Below are 13165 nucleotides of genomic sequence, written 5' to 3'. Positions count from 1 at the left end.
CATAGGGTAACATTTATAAATATATATATATTACAATATCCCTAAATAAATCGTCTAATACCGGCCATGTCAACTGAAAAGACAAAGTATTCTGTGGTTGCACGTAGTGTTGTTAATCTCATGTACATAGTCAACTTAAAATAACGCAATGTTGAAAAAAGATGTACTATCGCTAAATTTTGGAGATGTTTAATTTTTTTGTGAAAAATTAATAATGTAGGAAGTACAAAATCCTATTACGTCATTGAGTACCTTATCTAACAGTGGAAAGAAACCGAATTAAGAAACCACACATAATATAATGTAATGCTTGAAATACTCACCTAATGCACATGTGGACTGCACAATACAGTCACGTCAAAACCACTCAATTCAATAACAAACATGTGGAAGAAAATAGTTGTTTAACCCTAATATTTATTCTGTAACGAACATTTTGACTTTTATTCTGTTTGTAATATTGTGAAGTAGATGACCATAGAGTGATAACAAGAATATTATTGTAACATTCTGCAACAATATTTCAAATATGAGATAACTTTTCATTATGAGGTAAGAAAACAAAACTTGAAGCTCTTTTTTTCAGTTTCTCACACATATTTGAACACAATATTGTACATACCTACATTTACAGTATAAGAAGGTGTGTCAATTCTCCAGACCACTGGATGGGTTTAGTTTCAAAAGGATAATTTGTGAAGTTATATTTATCTTCTTCTATATATTTTACTTTATTTCTTTACCCATTACCCCACTCTCTCCCATAACCTCTTCAACCCACCTCCTACTCTCCCCATCTACCGACAACATTGTGCTTAGCCTTATCATGAATTAACAGCAAAAGTATAATTCCATCCATTGCTTCTTCTATCTGGGGGGGGGGGGGTCATGGCCAATTTTACATTTGGCAACAAATAAAATATATAATATTCAAAAACTAATTATAAGCTAATTAATTTCTCTTCTTTGATCACATTTGGTTTGATAAAATGGGAACAAATTAGAGGGTATCACTCTTTTGTCGCTTTTTCAGCTTCCTCGGCCACTCGTCTCTTTTCTGTATCTTTGGCTTGTTTTAAAGCCTATTGAGCTTTCCCTGCTTCATCTTCTGCTTCCTTTGTCAGCTCCGCTGCCCCCTATTATAACCAAAACTTAATAGTTAAATACTGACGTAATTAAAAACAAAATGACAAAATAACATTTTTACTTCAAAAAGCAACCCAATTAAACATTTTAAATAGACAATGATCTATCAAATCCTGAATTTCTTCTTTACTGCTGACAGGTCTGTCACATTAAAAACCAGAATGCAAAATGCATTGAGGTTTCGATGACTTCAATGCACTAGACTTCTGATTGTTAGTATAACCAGAACTAGCTTTTACAATAAGACTATTGCATGATAAACACAGGTCAGTCTACTGTGTGTGGCTATATACACCTCCACCATAAACAATAGGGGAATTTTAATCAATGCTATGAATCCACACACAAAGTATTAGAGGTATCCACGATTTCCATCGTTAGATATCATGTAAAAGGTTTTTCAGAGTTAGAGCTCTGGTTACCTATAAAAGATTTGACCTCACAAGCAATAGGTTTCTTGTACTCAATATGGCAATCCATATACCATGTATGAAAAGTATCCATGATTTCTACCATGGGAATTTATGTTTTGAAGGTTTTCAGGCCTCGCTATTTGGCGACCGTGACTAAAACTCTATTCGCCAAATTTCACTTACCAGTAGGTCTATGATTGTTGTTCGAGTCTCCAAAGTACAGATCTGCAACATCAATACTTTCTATGAACAAATGTTTGGCAGTTAGGCAGATACATGGTGCTACGTAATTGCGAATTGGAAAGTCATGTTTCTTTGCAGTATGAAATTTTGCACCAAAAGTATGTGTTGAACAAAGTAAAACTTGTCGCATAATCATAAATAAGCAGCTAAGCCTACTTTAAGTCTTAAACAATTGAAATAAAACGTCTGTAAAAACACCTACTAAGATAGCTTGGCCTCTGTTACATTATGGCTCTTATATTACTAGGTATATACAATACACTGTAGCAAGGTGTGCGCGAGTCGTAAGCCTATACAGTACCTTACTGCTACTTTTAACCGCTACTCGATTAGCGCGACTTCGTACACTTGCCCCGTTATTTATCTTGTCTTTTAGCTGCAGATTGATGCGCGAAAAAATTATCGCTGCTACCAGGCGCGTATCCAGGGGGCGTTGGGCGCGAGGAAGCGGGGAAGGAGAGGAAGGAAGGAAAAAGAAAGAGAGAAAAAGGAGGAAAGGAGGCAGTAGAAGAAAAACGCCAAGTCACCGGGAAGAGTAATTTACTCCATGAGACTGCCTAAAGCGATCTTTTACTCCATTACACTGCCTAAAAAGATCTTTTACCCAATGAAAATCTGAGGTTGTAAGAGCATCTTCCAAAAATCTTAGCGGCAACAACAGCAAACTTGTCTCAAAACTCCTGAAATTGTTCTTTACTTTGTGAATTATGACTGATAGCCAGAAAGCAAACTGCCTTAAGAAATAATTAAGGAGATGTTTTGCCATCTTAAGTGTATTGGTATTCTGACTGGTATTCTTGATATTGTTGTGTTAGCGAACCCTATTCTACCCAACCGTTGCTGGCCTAGACAACATAAAATTGCTCACAGGCCTAGCCAGATTTGCTCAAGTTGTCCCATAATCATAAACGTGACGAATGTCGAACGCTCCTTTTAAGGCCTATCTATGTTGAAACTGGTGGAAGAGACTACACAAATTGATATCAACAGCCGATCCAGACAAAAGCTCGTGAACTCACTGCCAAACTAAGACCGTTTTACACAATTATTTCGCATTGAGATTGGTCATAGTAAAAATTCTAACTAGACGAACTGTTAAGTTTCATAAACGCTGCCTGTTCCCAGCAAAACTACATCCAACCTGAAATAAATACGACGGAAAACGTCCAATTCAACCGCTATACTACGATATATTAACGATATGAACTTTAAGACGATATGAAACGTTTATAAAAGAAAAATAGTAATACTCGTGGGTAGGTATTCACATTTATCTGATTTCTCAGTGATCTCTTAATAAGACGACAATCCATTACCATACGACTCACGGAACTTTGACTAGAAGTATCAATTACTGACTCAAAGTTAACTTGTTTAGAGAAATCTCTTTTTATGCTAAGGAGGACTATAGCTAAAGAGGGATACCTTCTGAGAAGCAGATCACACCTTGCTGTAATATCAAGTAGCCTATCCCAATATAATACATCATTGCTGTTTATTATTTTGCCAATTTTCGATGCCATCCGTTGGCTAAAACTGTTAGGAACCAACCCTCATTACCACCTGAGAACTGCGGGCAAGGGTAACATGAAGCGCTTGAACCGTCTACAGCTAAGCCGTTCAATATAAAAGAGGTTTAGGCCAAAGCAAAATATGATACGATGTACCTTTTAATTTGTCAATACAGTTCGTAAGTTTCAATATCACTTATATAAGATAAACAGTATGGATGTAAATATTACAGTTCATACATATTCCTCGTCCAATGAAACAGCTGACATTGTTATAAAATCAGATGTGAGAATACTCCATTCCCCAAACAGGATGTGCCGTAGTACAATAAATAAGGAAGTATTGTTCATATAGTATTCCGCTGCACAATTATAATTATATATTAGTGACAACATGACCTATTTCTTAATCTTCGCCGGTGTGTTCTGTTGTGGAGTACCGACTTTTTGTTTATGTATCTGTTGATGGCGGACTTGTTATTGCCGATCGTTGTAACTGCAAGCATGCACCTAAGCTATAAGCAAACATTGATGAAGTAACACATATCACCATCTAAATATCTAGGGAAATTATTGATTGCTGCCGTTGGTTTCAATGAATAAACGTTTTCCATAGAGATTTCCAAATTGAGTCAATAGTCAGTTGTAGAGATAATTGGAGACAATTTAAACCAATTAAGCAAATGATCCGATTGTTCTATAGACACTGGGCATTGATCTGTTCATTGAAGTCATAAATTAATAACGTCATCTAACTGAGTAATTACATTGAGTAATGATTGCTACACTATTGATAATTACATTATTAAAAAAAAATGAGTAACGAATGTAATTTGATGGTCAATGTCACAAATCTCTATCATTTCATTAATGGTTTTCACCCCCCCCCCCACCACCCCTCACCGCTAGAACACTTTGGTCTGTAACTGTTACATAACATTATCATTTTTGATCGCTTGTTCGTAACTTGCATAATTAAATTATTAGCCCAGCTTTGTTGTTATTACCAAGAACCTTAAACAGGACTTAACCGAAGTTCATCAATAACAATTACAAGACTGTAGTGTCTAATACATTAGTTCAATTTACTCAGATGCAAGATTAAACGTAAGAAGCTTCTAACCTCAAATTATATCATGTTTAAAATACATTAGCAATTTCTGAATGTCATCTGAAGGTACTATTTACATGATATTAAAAACACAAAACATGTTTTTCTTCGAGTTATCAGGGTTTTGGAATTGTTGTTATTGTTGAAATTCTGCCTAAATTAATCCATTACGGAAAAGAAAGACATAATCCACTTGATCCCATAACCCATGATTGAAGAAGAACACTCATTATTTTGCCTTTATCTGCTCTAAGCTTCCAAATATTTGTCAGCCTCCCCACAACCAGTATTGTAACCTTGGTATATTAATCTTCATAATAGCCGGTCTAATCTCTAAGTAGGCCTAATGCCGTTTTAGTTTTCGTGATATTTGATTACTTGTTTTCATGAAGATGGAAATCTTTGTTACCAGCTTCATAAACTATGGAATATTTACCGTAGCAATAATTAACCGCCTTTATCATTGTAATTAATCCTTTACTCTGACGATAAAACTCGGTTTAAAAAGAAATGTTTGCCAAATGTATTCTTAACATCGCCTGAGTTTCTGAAAAAATGATAATAAACCCCAATTTGTTAAGCAATCCAAAGACTTGTTTTTTGACAAATTGAGTGACATTTAATTAAAACTATACATACATAATTTGTTAATAGACCCTCTAAGCTCGGAGTATCAAACTAATTATAATGCCGTTACTAGTTATCGCGATGTTTGATTAGTTTTATATTAATATCGTAAATTTTTGTTACCAGCTTCATGTACCATGTAATTTTTACTGTAGCAATCATTAACCACATCAATACTTTTGTATCCTTTATTCTGGACGATACAACTTGGTAAGAAATAGAAATGTTACTATGCACATGGACGTTGCATTTAAACTCAAAGGGGTTACTTGTAACTTAAAGTAAAATGTAAAATTATATCCAGGGATGTAAACTTACATATTTTGGAGCTCTTACATTTTATAACGACTCCACTGAACTTATTGGAAAATAAAATAATTATCGGTCCCAACGAAATAAAAACAAAATCGCGGCGCGAGTAGACCTAACGTAATTGAAAATGAAGTTGTCTCATTAGGAAACCTCGAGGGCGGTTCCCTTAGTTGGTGACGTCTCTGGAGTAGGGTGGCTCTCTGGGTAGCTCGCTACTCGGGGAAAAATAACCCCTTGGGGCGTCTCGGTCTCCAGAAGGGGCTGTTCATCACTGGGGTTGGGTCGTCGCTGGGCTTCATGTCCGGTGCCAAACAAGGACGTAGAATTAAAAAGGGGATTTATAGTTCGGTCACAACAGAAAATTAGCACAACAAATAGTATGGTTGCCAGATATTAGAACAGGATGAAATGTAGGTCTGCCTCCATGGCTACAACTTCGGGTGATAAACTTTTATAGAATATAAAATCTCCATGTAAAACAGTTCCAGGTGTTTACTTAAATAAAATATCCATTTAAAGAACAAGCTCCATGTATTCACAAAACATCTATAAAAACGCTTCAAGTGTCCACTTAACTTTAAATTAATTTTATACTAGTCCTCTATTCTAATACTGGTGAAGTTAGTCTTAGAAAATAATTATGATCTCGAGCCCAACCATCTCAAACTTAATCCTTCCTCTCTTCTACTCTACCTATAAGAAACTCAGCTTCAGTAACTATTCTTAACTTTGTCCCCCTACCATCATACCCTATTTATTCCATCACATAATTCCTAAAATACATCCCATAATAATAATAATAATAAGAATACATCCCATAATAATAAGAATACATTCTATAATAATTGTTCAAGGCAACTCACACATGACCACCTTATCCCAATCAAACACAAAGGTTGGTTCATTGAATATTCATAATTTAGCCTTTGTCTCAACTTCCCCCTCCAACCCTATGCCCTTCACTCCATAGAATCTGGGGTCCAGTGACCTACCAGCTGTCAATTAATGCTTAATAAATAAATTACCAGACACATTACTTAACAATATAAATGGGTTTCGGTGTCCATAGGCACATTTTAAATTAACATCTATCACCAAGAATATTCCTACTTAACCAAAAATAGCTATTAAACTGTCTATTTCACCCACAGTGCTAAAAAGAGATAGACTCTTTTGGAGCCAGCACATGTATTCCTAGAAAAAAAAACACAAACGAATAACTTAGTTTAAGAAAAAAAAACAGGTCACACCAAGTACTAGTTTTGAGGCAAACCTGAGAGAGAGGGAACAAGGGGGTGCCCCCACCCCTCTTGAGAAATTTGGGCTTCTAGTTGTGTATTTGAAAATTTGCTCAAGTTCTGGGAAAATGTGGAAGGAGACATAATCTGCCCCTCTTCCAACCCTCATAGTCCCACCAGTGGGTTTGTTTGTGTTTTAACCATACAAAGCTGGTAATGAGCTTTAACAACACCAGCTCCTATTCTTTATTTACAAGGGGGGGGGGGCACTGTCTCATTTAAGTGTTAATGTATGTGTTGTTGAAAAATTATGAAATGTTTACCAATTGTACACATATACTGTCACATTGTTGTAACAAGCTAACTGTACATTAAGATATCTTTTTGTACTGGCATTGCCCCTTCAAGAGTATAGTGAGCAGAATTTGACCACAAAATGTCTGCCGTGTCAAGTATTTTATACCCCGATATTGAGCCTCTCAACTCAGACAGACCAGGTCCCTGGGAGTAGTGGTTTCATGTTTAGTTAATTTTGGTTACTTGTAGGAAGTAAGATTTCTAAATGCCAAAAATAAGTGCAAAACTTGGGAGAGGATGTCAAAAGATTTAAAAAAAAAAAACACAATTTGATCAGCATATACCTGAAGTGGATTCAAACTCATGAAATATGTAACTCTGCTTTGTTGCCTGCTGAATCGTTTAGCAAAATTTAAATAGATGCGTCAATTACGAAGGTGCGTCAATTATGATGCCTTTACTAATTTACACATTGATCGCTTTGCCAATTGTCATACAAAATTTCTATCATAGGATTAGCCTTTTTTTCTATATCAAGTCACATTAAGTGCTCAAAAGTTTGATATTCTTCTTGGAAAGTGAGTGGCTTAATGTTATCTGATGGTGGACTTGAACCACCTGCTGAATAAATTCTGCATCACCTGAACAGATTTTTATCATGGCCAAACAAATTCCAGAGAAGAAATCATTTGATTAGCCGAAAGTTCACTGGCACCTTGCATATTGAATAACCTACAACGAGGCTTCTAATCATTGGGTCTCTAAACCAACCTTTTGACTGAGCTCTTCTGCGCAACTTCCATTCCTAATCCAGCAAAACGAATATGCACCGTGTGATATGGTTGTTTCTAATGTAAGTACAGGGGCGTAAATCCTTCCTTTTTCCAGGGGAATGTAGATTCAATTCGAGAACGACCAGACTGGCGCAATTTGTGTCGACTCTGTGATTATGAAATATTTTGTTTCTTTTTGTTTTCACATGCAATGATTGATTTAATACGGGATCCAATTTCACCCACAGAAATTGCAAAATGTGTTTCCATCTTTATTTGTCACAATTTGTTATGGCATTCAAAGCCAAGGAATACGAGAATTAATATACTGAAGAGTGAGCAAACCAGGCACAACATCCAATATTTAGTTTCTCTTTCGCGCAACGTCCATGGGATATCCGGTTCTTTTTTTCGTGCAACAATAGTCACCCCGGCAGTACGCGGAATACTGCGAAGCTTTGAAGTATTGTATCAAGACTTATTTTTTAATTTCGGCTATATTATCTCACAAATTTCTACTGATTATGCTAAAAACTTAACGTACGACATTTTATTTCCAACTGTCGACTTGTATTAACAGTTTCATTTCTACCTCCACCGTATCCGAAAAGTGCAACTGGTTTACATAAAAATGTATTTTTTTTCCCTGAAATAATGAAAAGGGTTAGCTAAAAAATTTAGTACTGACGTGGAATACATCGCTATAGTTGAGAAGTGTATCAATTTTATTTTGTTCATTTTATATGCCTGGCATGGTTGGCATTGGACAAACAAGTTTCGATTAATTAATACTGTACTATTTCAGACGGTTCACAGAATGTGCGTGAACTACTGCATAACTACTAAGGTTGACTTAACGCCTGCACTAATATGTAATTGCATGAACATTTACAGTCTGTACACCCTGTTACGAAATTCAATTCAAATTTTAGGTGGACGTCCGTACTAGGGAGGGATCTTAGGACAGGGGTGGGGCTTAAGGGGAGGAGCGTGCCCTCACCTTTGAGAGAATTTTGTCTCGGTAAGGGTGTTGTGAAGCATGATGCTATCATTTTCATTATATATTAAAAACATTTGCGTTCGGGTGATATAACATTTGTTAACCATTTGCTAGAAACTTTCGGGGTTGGAGGGGGGGGGGGGTGGTCAGGATCGTGTTCCCATGGTCCCTGTGTCTACGGCCTTGTTTATATTGAAAACATAAACATTTAAAATACATAATAGGATATGAGGGTAGGTATACGGATTTATCTCCTCTCTCAGTGACCTTTCATTAAAGGCGACAATCCAGTGCCGTTCGACTCACGGAATTTTGTCTAAAAATGTCAATAACTGACTCGAAGTGAATTTGTTAATAGAAATCTATTTCTGTGCTTAGTGGGCATATAGCTTAAGAGAGAAGCCTTCTGAGAGGCAGTCTAAACGTTGTGCTGTATCATAAAGTAACCGGACCAATATCATATATGATAGCTATTTATTTTTCTTGGTTAATTTTCCTTGCCGTCCCAGTTTTCGTCCCTGAAAATGTTTTGTGTGTGGGAGGGACAGCGTTTTCTCTACTTCTAGCTACTCCACTGTCAGCTAAATAATAGAATGGCGTGGGCGTGCTGGTACTCATATAATTATTCATGCAAAATCATGACTGACAGTTGTCTCAGTTGGTAGCCAACCCTAGAGCTCCCTGAGAAATGGGGCCACTGTTAAAAGACCAACTTATAGCTACGCTTATAAAGTAGCTCTACGCCTCTAAATAAGCTCTAGCTACGCCTCTGCTGGTTAACAGATATACATTTCATTTAAAAATTTGTATCAAAGAAAAAATCTAATATCCAACCTACCTTTCCATAGGTCAAGACATGCTCCTTGATTAAATATCTTATATAAATGAAAAATATTTTTTCTTATAATTTACAGTCATTATTGATGTAATTCTTACAGCCAATAAACAAATTAGTCAAAGCCTAGTGTAACAGCTGAAATGTTTATTCGATCAGATGTGAGGATACTCGATTCCGCAAACAGGATGTGACGTAGGCATCATAAAACAAGGAAGTATTGTTCATATAGCGTACCACTGACCAACTTCGAATGTTCCAAACTGTGTTAATTATATATTAACACATACATATTGATAGTATAGGATATATCATACCGTTAATTTCACGGTATATAAGATGTATTGTACTAGTTCATGCATGTTATATAGTGCTTATTAGTAGTATCACTTCCTGTCCTTTCGATACTGCTGTAATTTTGCCTTCCAACCAAAAGCGAAGTAACTTAGCTAAAATAATTACTCATACATGTTTCTTAAAATATCGGTAAAAGCAGCTTAACCAGAACAAGTAAATCAACATTCCTACTAGCATTGACGTCGTTTGGCACACAACTAAATAACTTTAACATAAACCACACTAAATGTAATGTAGATTAAAAGTGATCATTGTAATTATTATTCGTTTAAAACCAAATACATTTACATTGATTGAATTGAAAAACCGTTGCTGTCGTTGGAACTAGAGGCACGATAGTCAATAAGCATACAGTAGGTGGTATGCTGTATTTATCGGAACAAGGACAATCCAACATTATGCAAATTAAGCTTACTGGACTATTGACTGAAAGTTCAAGATATATATAGCTGTAAATAATATTAAATTGGATTGCGCATGTCGAATAGTCTTCTTTACACACAAGCCAATAATACTATAGATGTGCAGCACATTTGTATAAGCTCTTCACCAAATCATATTTCAAATAAAATGATGGCATTAATGGACATCCATACTACTACGGTCATTTCAATAGGGTGTTGGTAACCCCTAAATAGAGACCTTGTGTCATTTGCCATCTTGCACTTCATCGAATATATTTTTGCATGTCATTTATACAAACTCGAAATCATGGAGAATTGTTTCAAAGTTTGTTTGACTGTTTTGACGGTTTGGAACTCGTTTGGAACAGAAATGGTAAGTCTTTCTATTGTTTAATATATTTTATATTTTACTCCATTGAAATATTTTCTGTTTCGAAAAAATAACATAAGTTGCATCAATGTGTTGTTGAGCTAACTCTGTTAATATTAAATTATGTGAAAAGTGAAGAGTTAGCGTCTTCGAAATAATAGGAAAATATCGATAAAAAATCCTGATAAATTACAGTTTGAAGGCCTTCAATTAGAAATACTCCGAATTTTTAACTTCGCGAAAAGACAGCAGTGTTTCGATCAAAATAACGAAACGTCTTTTAATTTAACCACATATATTGGAATAAAAAGAAAAGATTAGCTCTAATCGGTTCTTCTTTGCTTATATACAGTATTCTTTAAAATTTGCTCACATGTAAAATACTTAGAAGAAAAGCTCATTCATACATCTCAAACGTGTTTTCGTTACACACCAATTTTTCAAAGTCAATCAAGTTTCGTGATATGGCCAGGAAAAATTAATCCTTTTTTCAAACTTATGAGTATATCGTTCTCAACATATCCTTTACAGCACATCTGTTCACAAGGTTTCCCTCCAATAGCCAACCCTACCTTTCACAGATCCATACCAACACGTTACAACACTCAATTCATATTAAAAATTAGTGAGCTTAAATTCAAATGTAAATCATTCTAGCTCATAAATGTATACTCCTAATATTGGCTACGAGTACGATAACTAAAAACAAGAAATTCATTTATTTCAGCGATAACTAAAACACTATACAATAACTTTAAAAAAAAACAGTTCTTCTTGTTAAAAATCCAATCATGAGATTCCCTTTTGAAACAGAGCGTTATTCGGTAAGCTTTGTATAGTTAAATATTTTCAATGTTTTTTTTTTATATTTGTTATAATGCCTTGCTTTTATTTTTCGATATAAACTACATACGAATGACTTGGTTTTCATCTGCGTAAAGGCAACTTCCTTTGTCAGCTCTGTTATTTTGATATGATTTCCGAACAGACATTTTATTGCTCGTCTTTTTCCAAGTTATCCTGATGAATACATTAAAGCAACATGTGCGTTAACTAATCTAAAACAAAACAATTTCTATGTGATAATCCAATCACAAAGATGCTTAATTGGGTAACTACAGTGAACAAAACTATAATGACAAGGTACATCCTTTAAATTAGAAATCTATAACTTGAAACTGTTGTTCAGGTTTAATCAAATTAGAAGAAATGCTCAGTTGTACGTTTGATTATATTGTTTGAACTATCATCCAAACACGAAAGTTTCAGATATAAATTTCTAAACAGCACCTAAATATTTACTTCCTTTACATGCTCATAGAGATCTCTTTAATAGATATCGTTATATGTGTGTCAAAGTTTGAAAAAACAATCTTCAACAAAAATAAAGGTACTTTGAAATGTATTTTGAAAATATCATATTATTCAAGGAAACAAAGTTGAATAACAATAAATCCAACTGGTGTACACGTCAATCTAATTTAAAACTAATTTATGGAAACTTAAAGTAATGCTGAAAATAGAAAACTTAGGTTACACGGATTTATCGCAGAACGAATTATCAAAGATAAAATACTTCCACAAACATAACATTTGTTATTTTTCATGCAGTACGTTCTGGTTTTAAATTGCTTACATTAAAGCATGGTATGATACGCGATCATGAAAATGTCTCCGGCGGTTTAAGTGGCTAGCTTCTAATTTTTCTCTCTTTTTGTGTTTCTCATTTTCTACAGTTGCGCTATATATTGTAAGAGATTCCAAAGAAATATATTCCCAATATTCCGTTATTTTAAATATGAAGGATATTAGAGCAGAACAAATGTAAGACAGGTTCCTTTATTTTATTTGAAATGATAAAGTTTGTAAAGAAGAACTCTGTCGATTTTTTTTTAAATGACAGCTAAATGAGGCTGATTTCGTTAATGATTATGTCGAGAAGTAATATAACTTGACCAAAGGTAACTCCTTGATACTGACGCATAACTAATGTCATATCACATTGCCAACATAAGAGGGAAATTAAAAGGAAAAAAGAAGATTTTGATTCCGAATGGGAAACTTAATTGAGATATATTTAGATATCGTTAGCTAACTAAAACAGTAACAGAAAATGTGCACATCCCCAAATATGCTCATATGGCATTCAATACATATATTTAAGAAACGATAAAATAGCTTTTCGTTTAACGTACTTCTATGAACAATGAGCTGTTTTTACTTCTTTTTTATTCTTGTGAGTTAAAATGAAACACTTATAAATTATTGCATTGTTTGTCGAATGTGTGCGACTTGTTTCACTGTGTATTTCTAACTAACGTGCAACGAAAAATGTAAAATGTAATTAAGAATGTGCAACGACGTTGACGTCTAGCAATCATTAGCGATTTAGTGATAATAATTTCAAACAATATTATAGTAAGAGTATTATTTAAAATTAATATTGTTATTACAAAATCTGTAATTTGAATAAACTAGAAGATTAAAAGGATTGAAAGTTTCTTCCCAAATGGAATAGACGTTATAAA

The 13165-nt window shown here is 34.6% G+C and overlaps 1 protein-coding gene across 1 annotated transcript in view; it reads left to right on the top strand.

The window, feature by feature from the left end:
- The first annotated feature begins 10559 nt into the window (after nt 1-10559).
- The window catches only part of LOC139973675 (uncharacterized), an 84202-nt gene continuing 81596 nt past the window's right edge, over nt 10560-13165 (top strand). Inside the window, exon 1 of the mRNA XM_071980501.1 lies at nt 10560-10640. Within this exon, the coding sequence (XP_071836602.1) occupies nt 10575-10640 (66 nt within the window). The 5' untranslated portion in view covers nt 10560-10574. The remainder of the gene's footprint in view (nt 10641-13165) is intronic.

Source organism: Apostichopus japonicus, chromosome 9 (genome assembly GCF_037975245.1).
Source record: "Apostichopus japonicus isolate 1M-3 chromosome 9, ASM3797524v1, whole genome shotgun sequence".
Taxonomy (NCBI): Eukaryota; Metazoa; Echinodermata; class Holothuroidea; order Aspidochirotida; family Stichopodidae; genus Apostichopus; species Apostichopus japonicus.
Note: the sequence above shows the minus strand (reverse complement) of the source record. Positions and strands in the feature narration are given on the sequence as shown.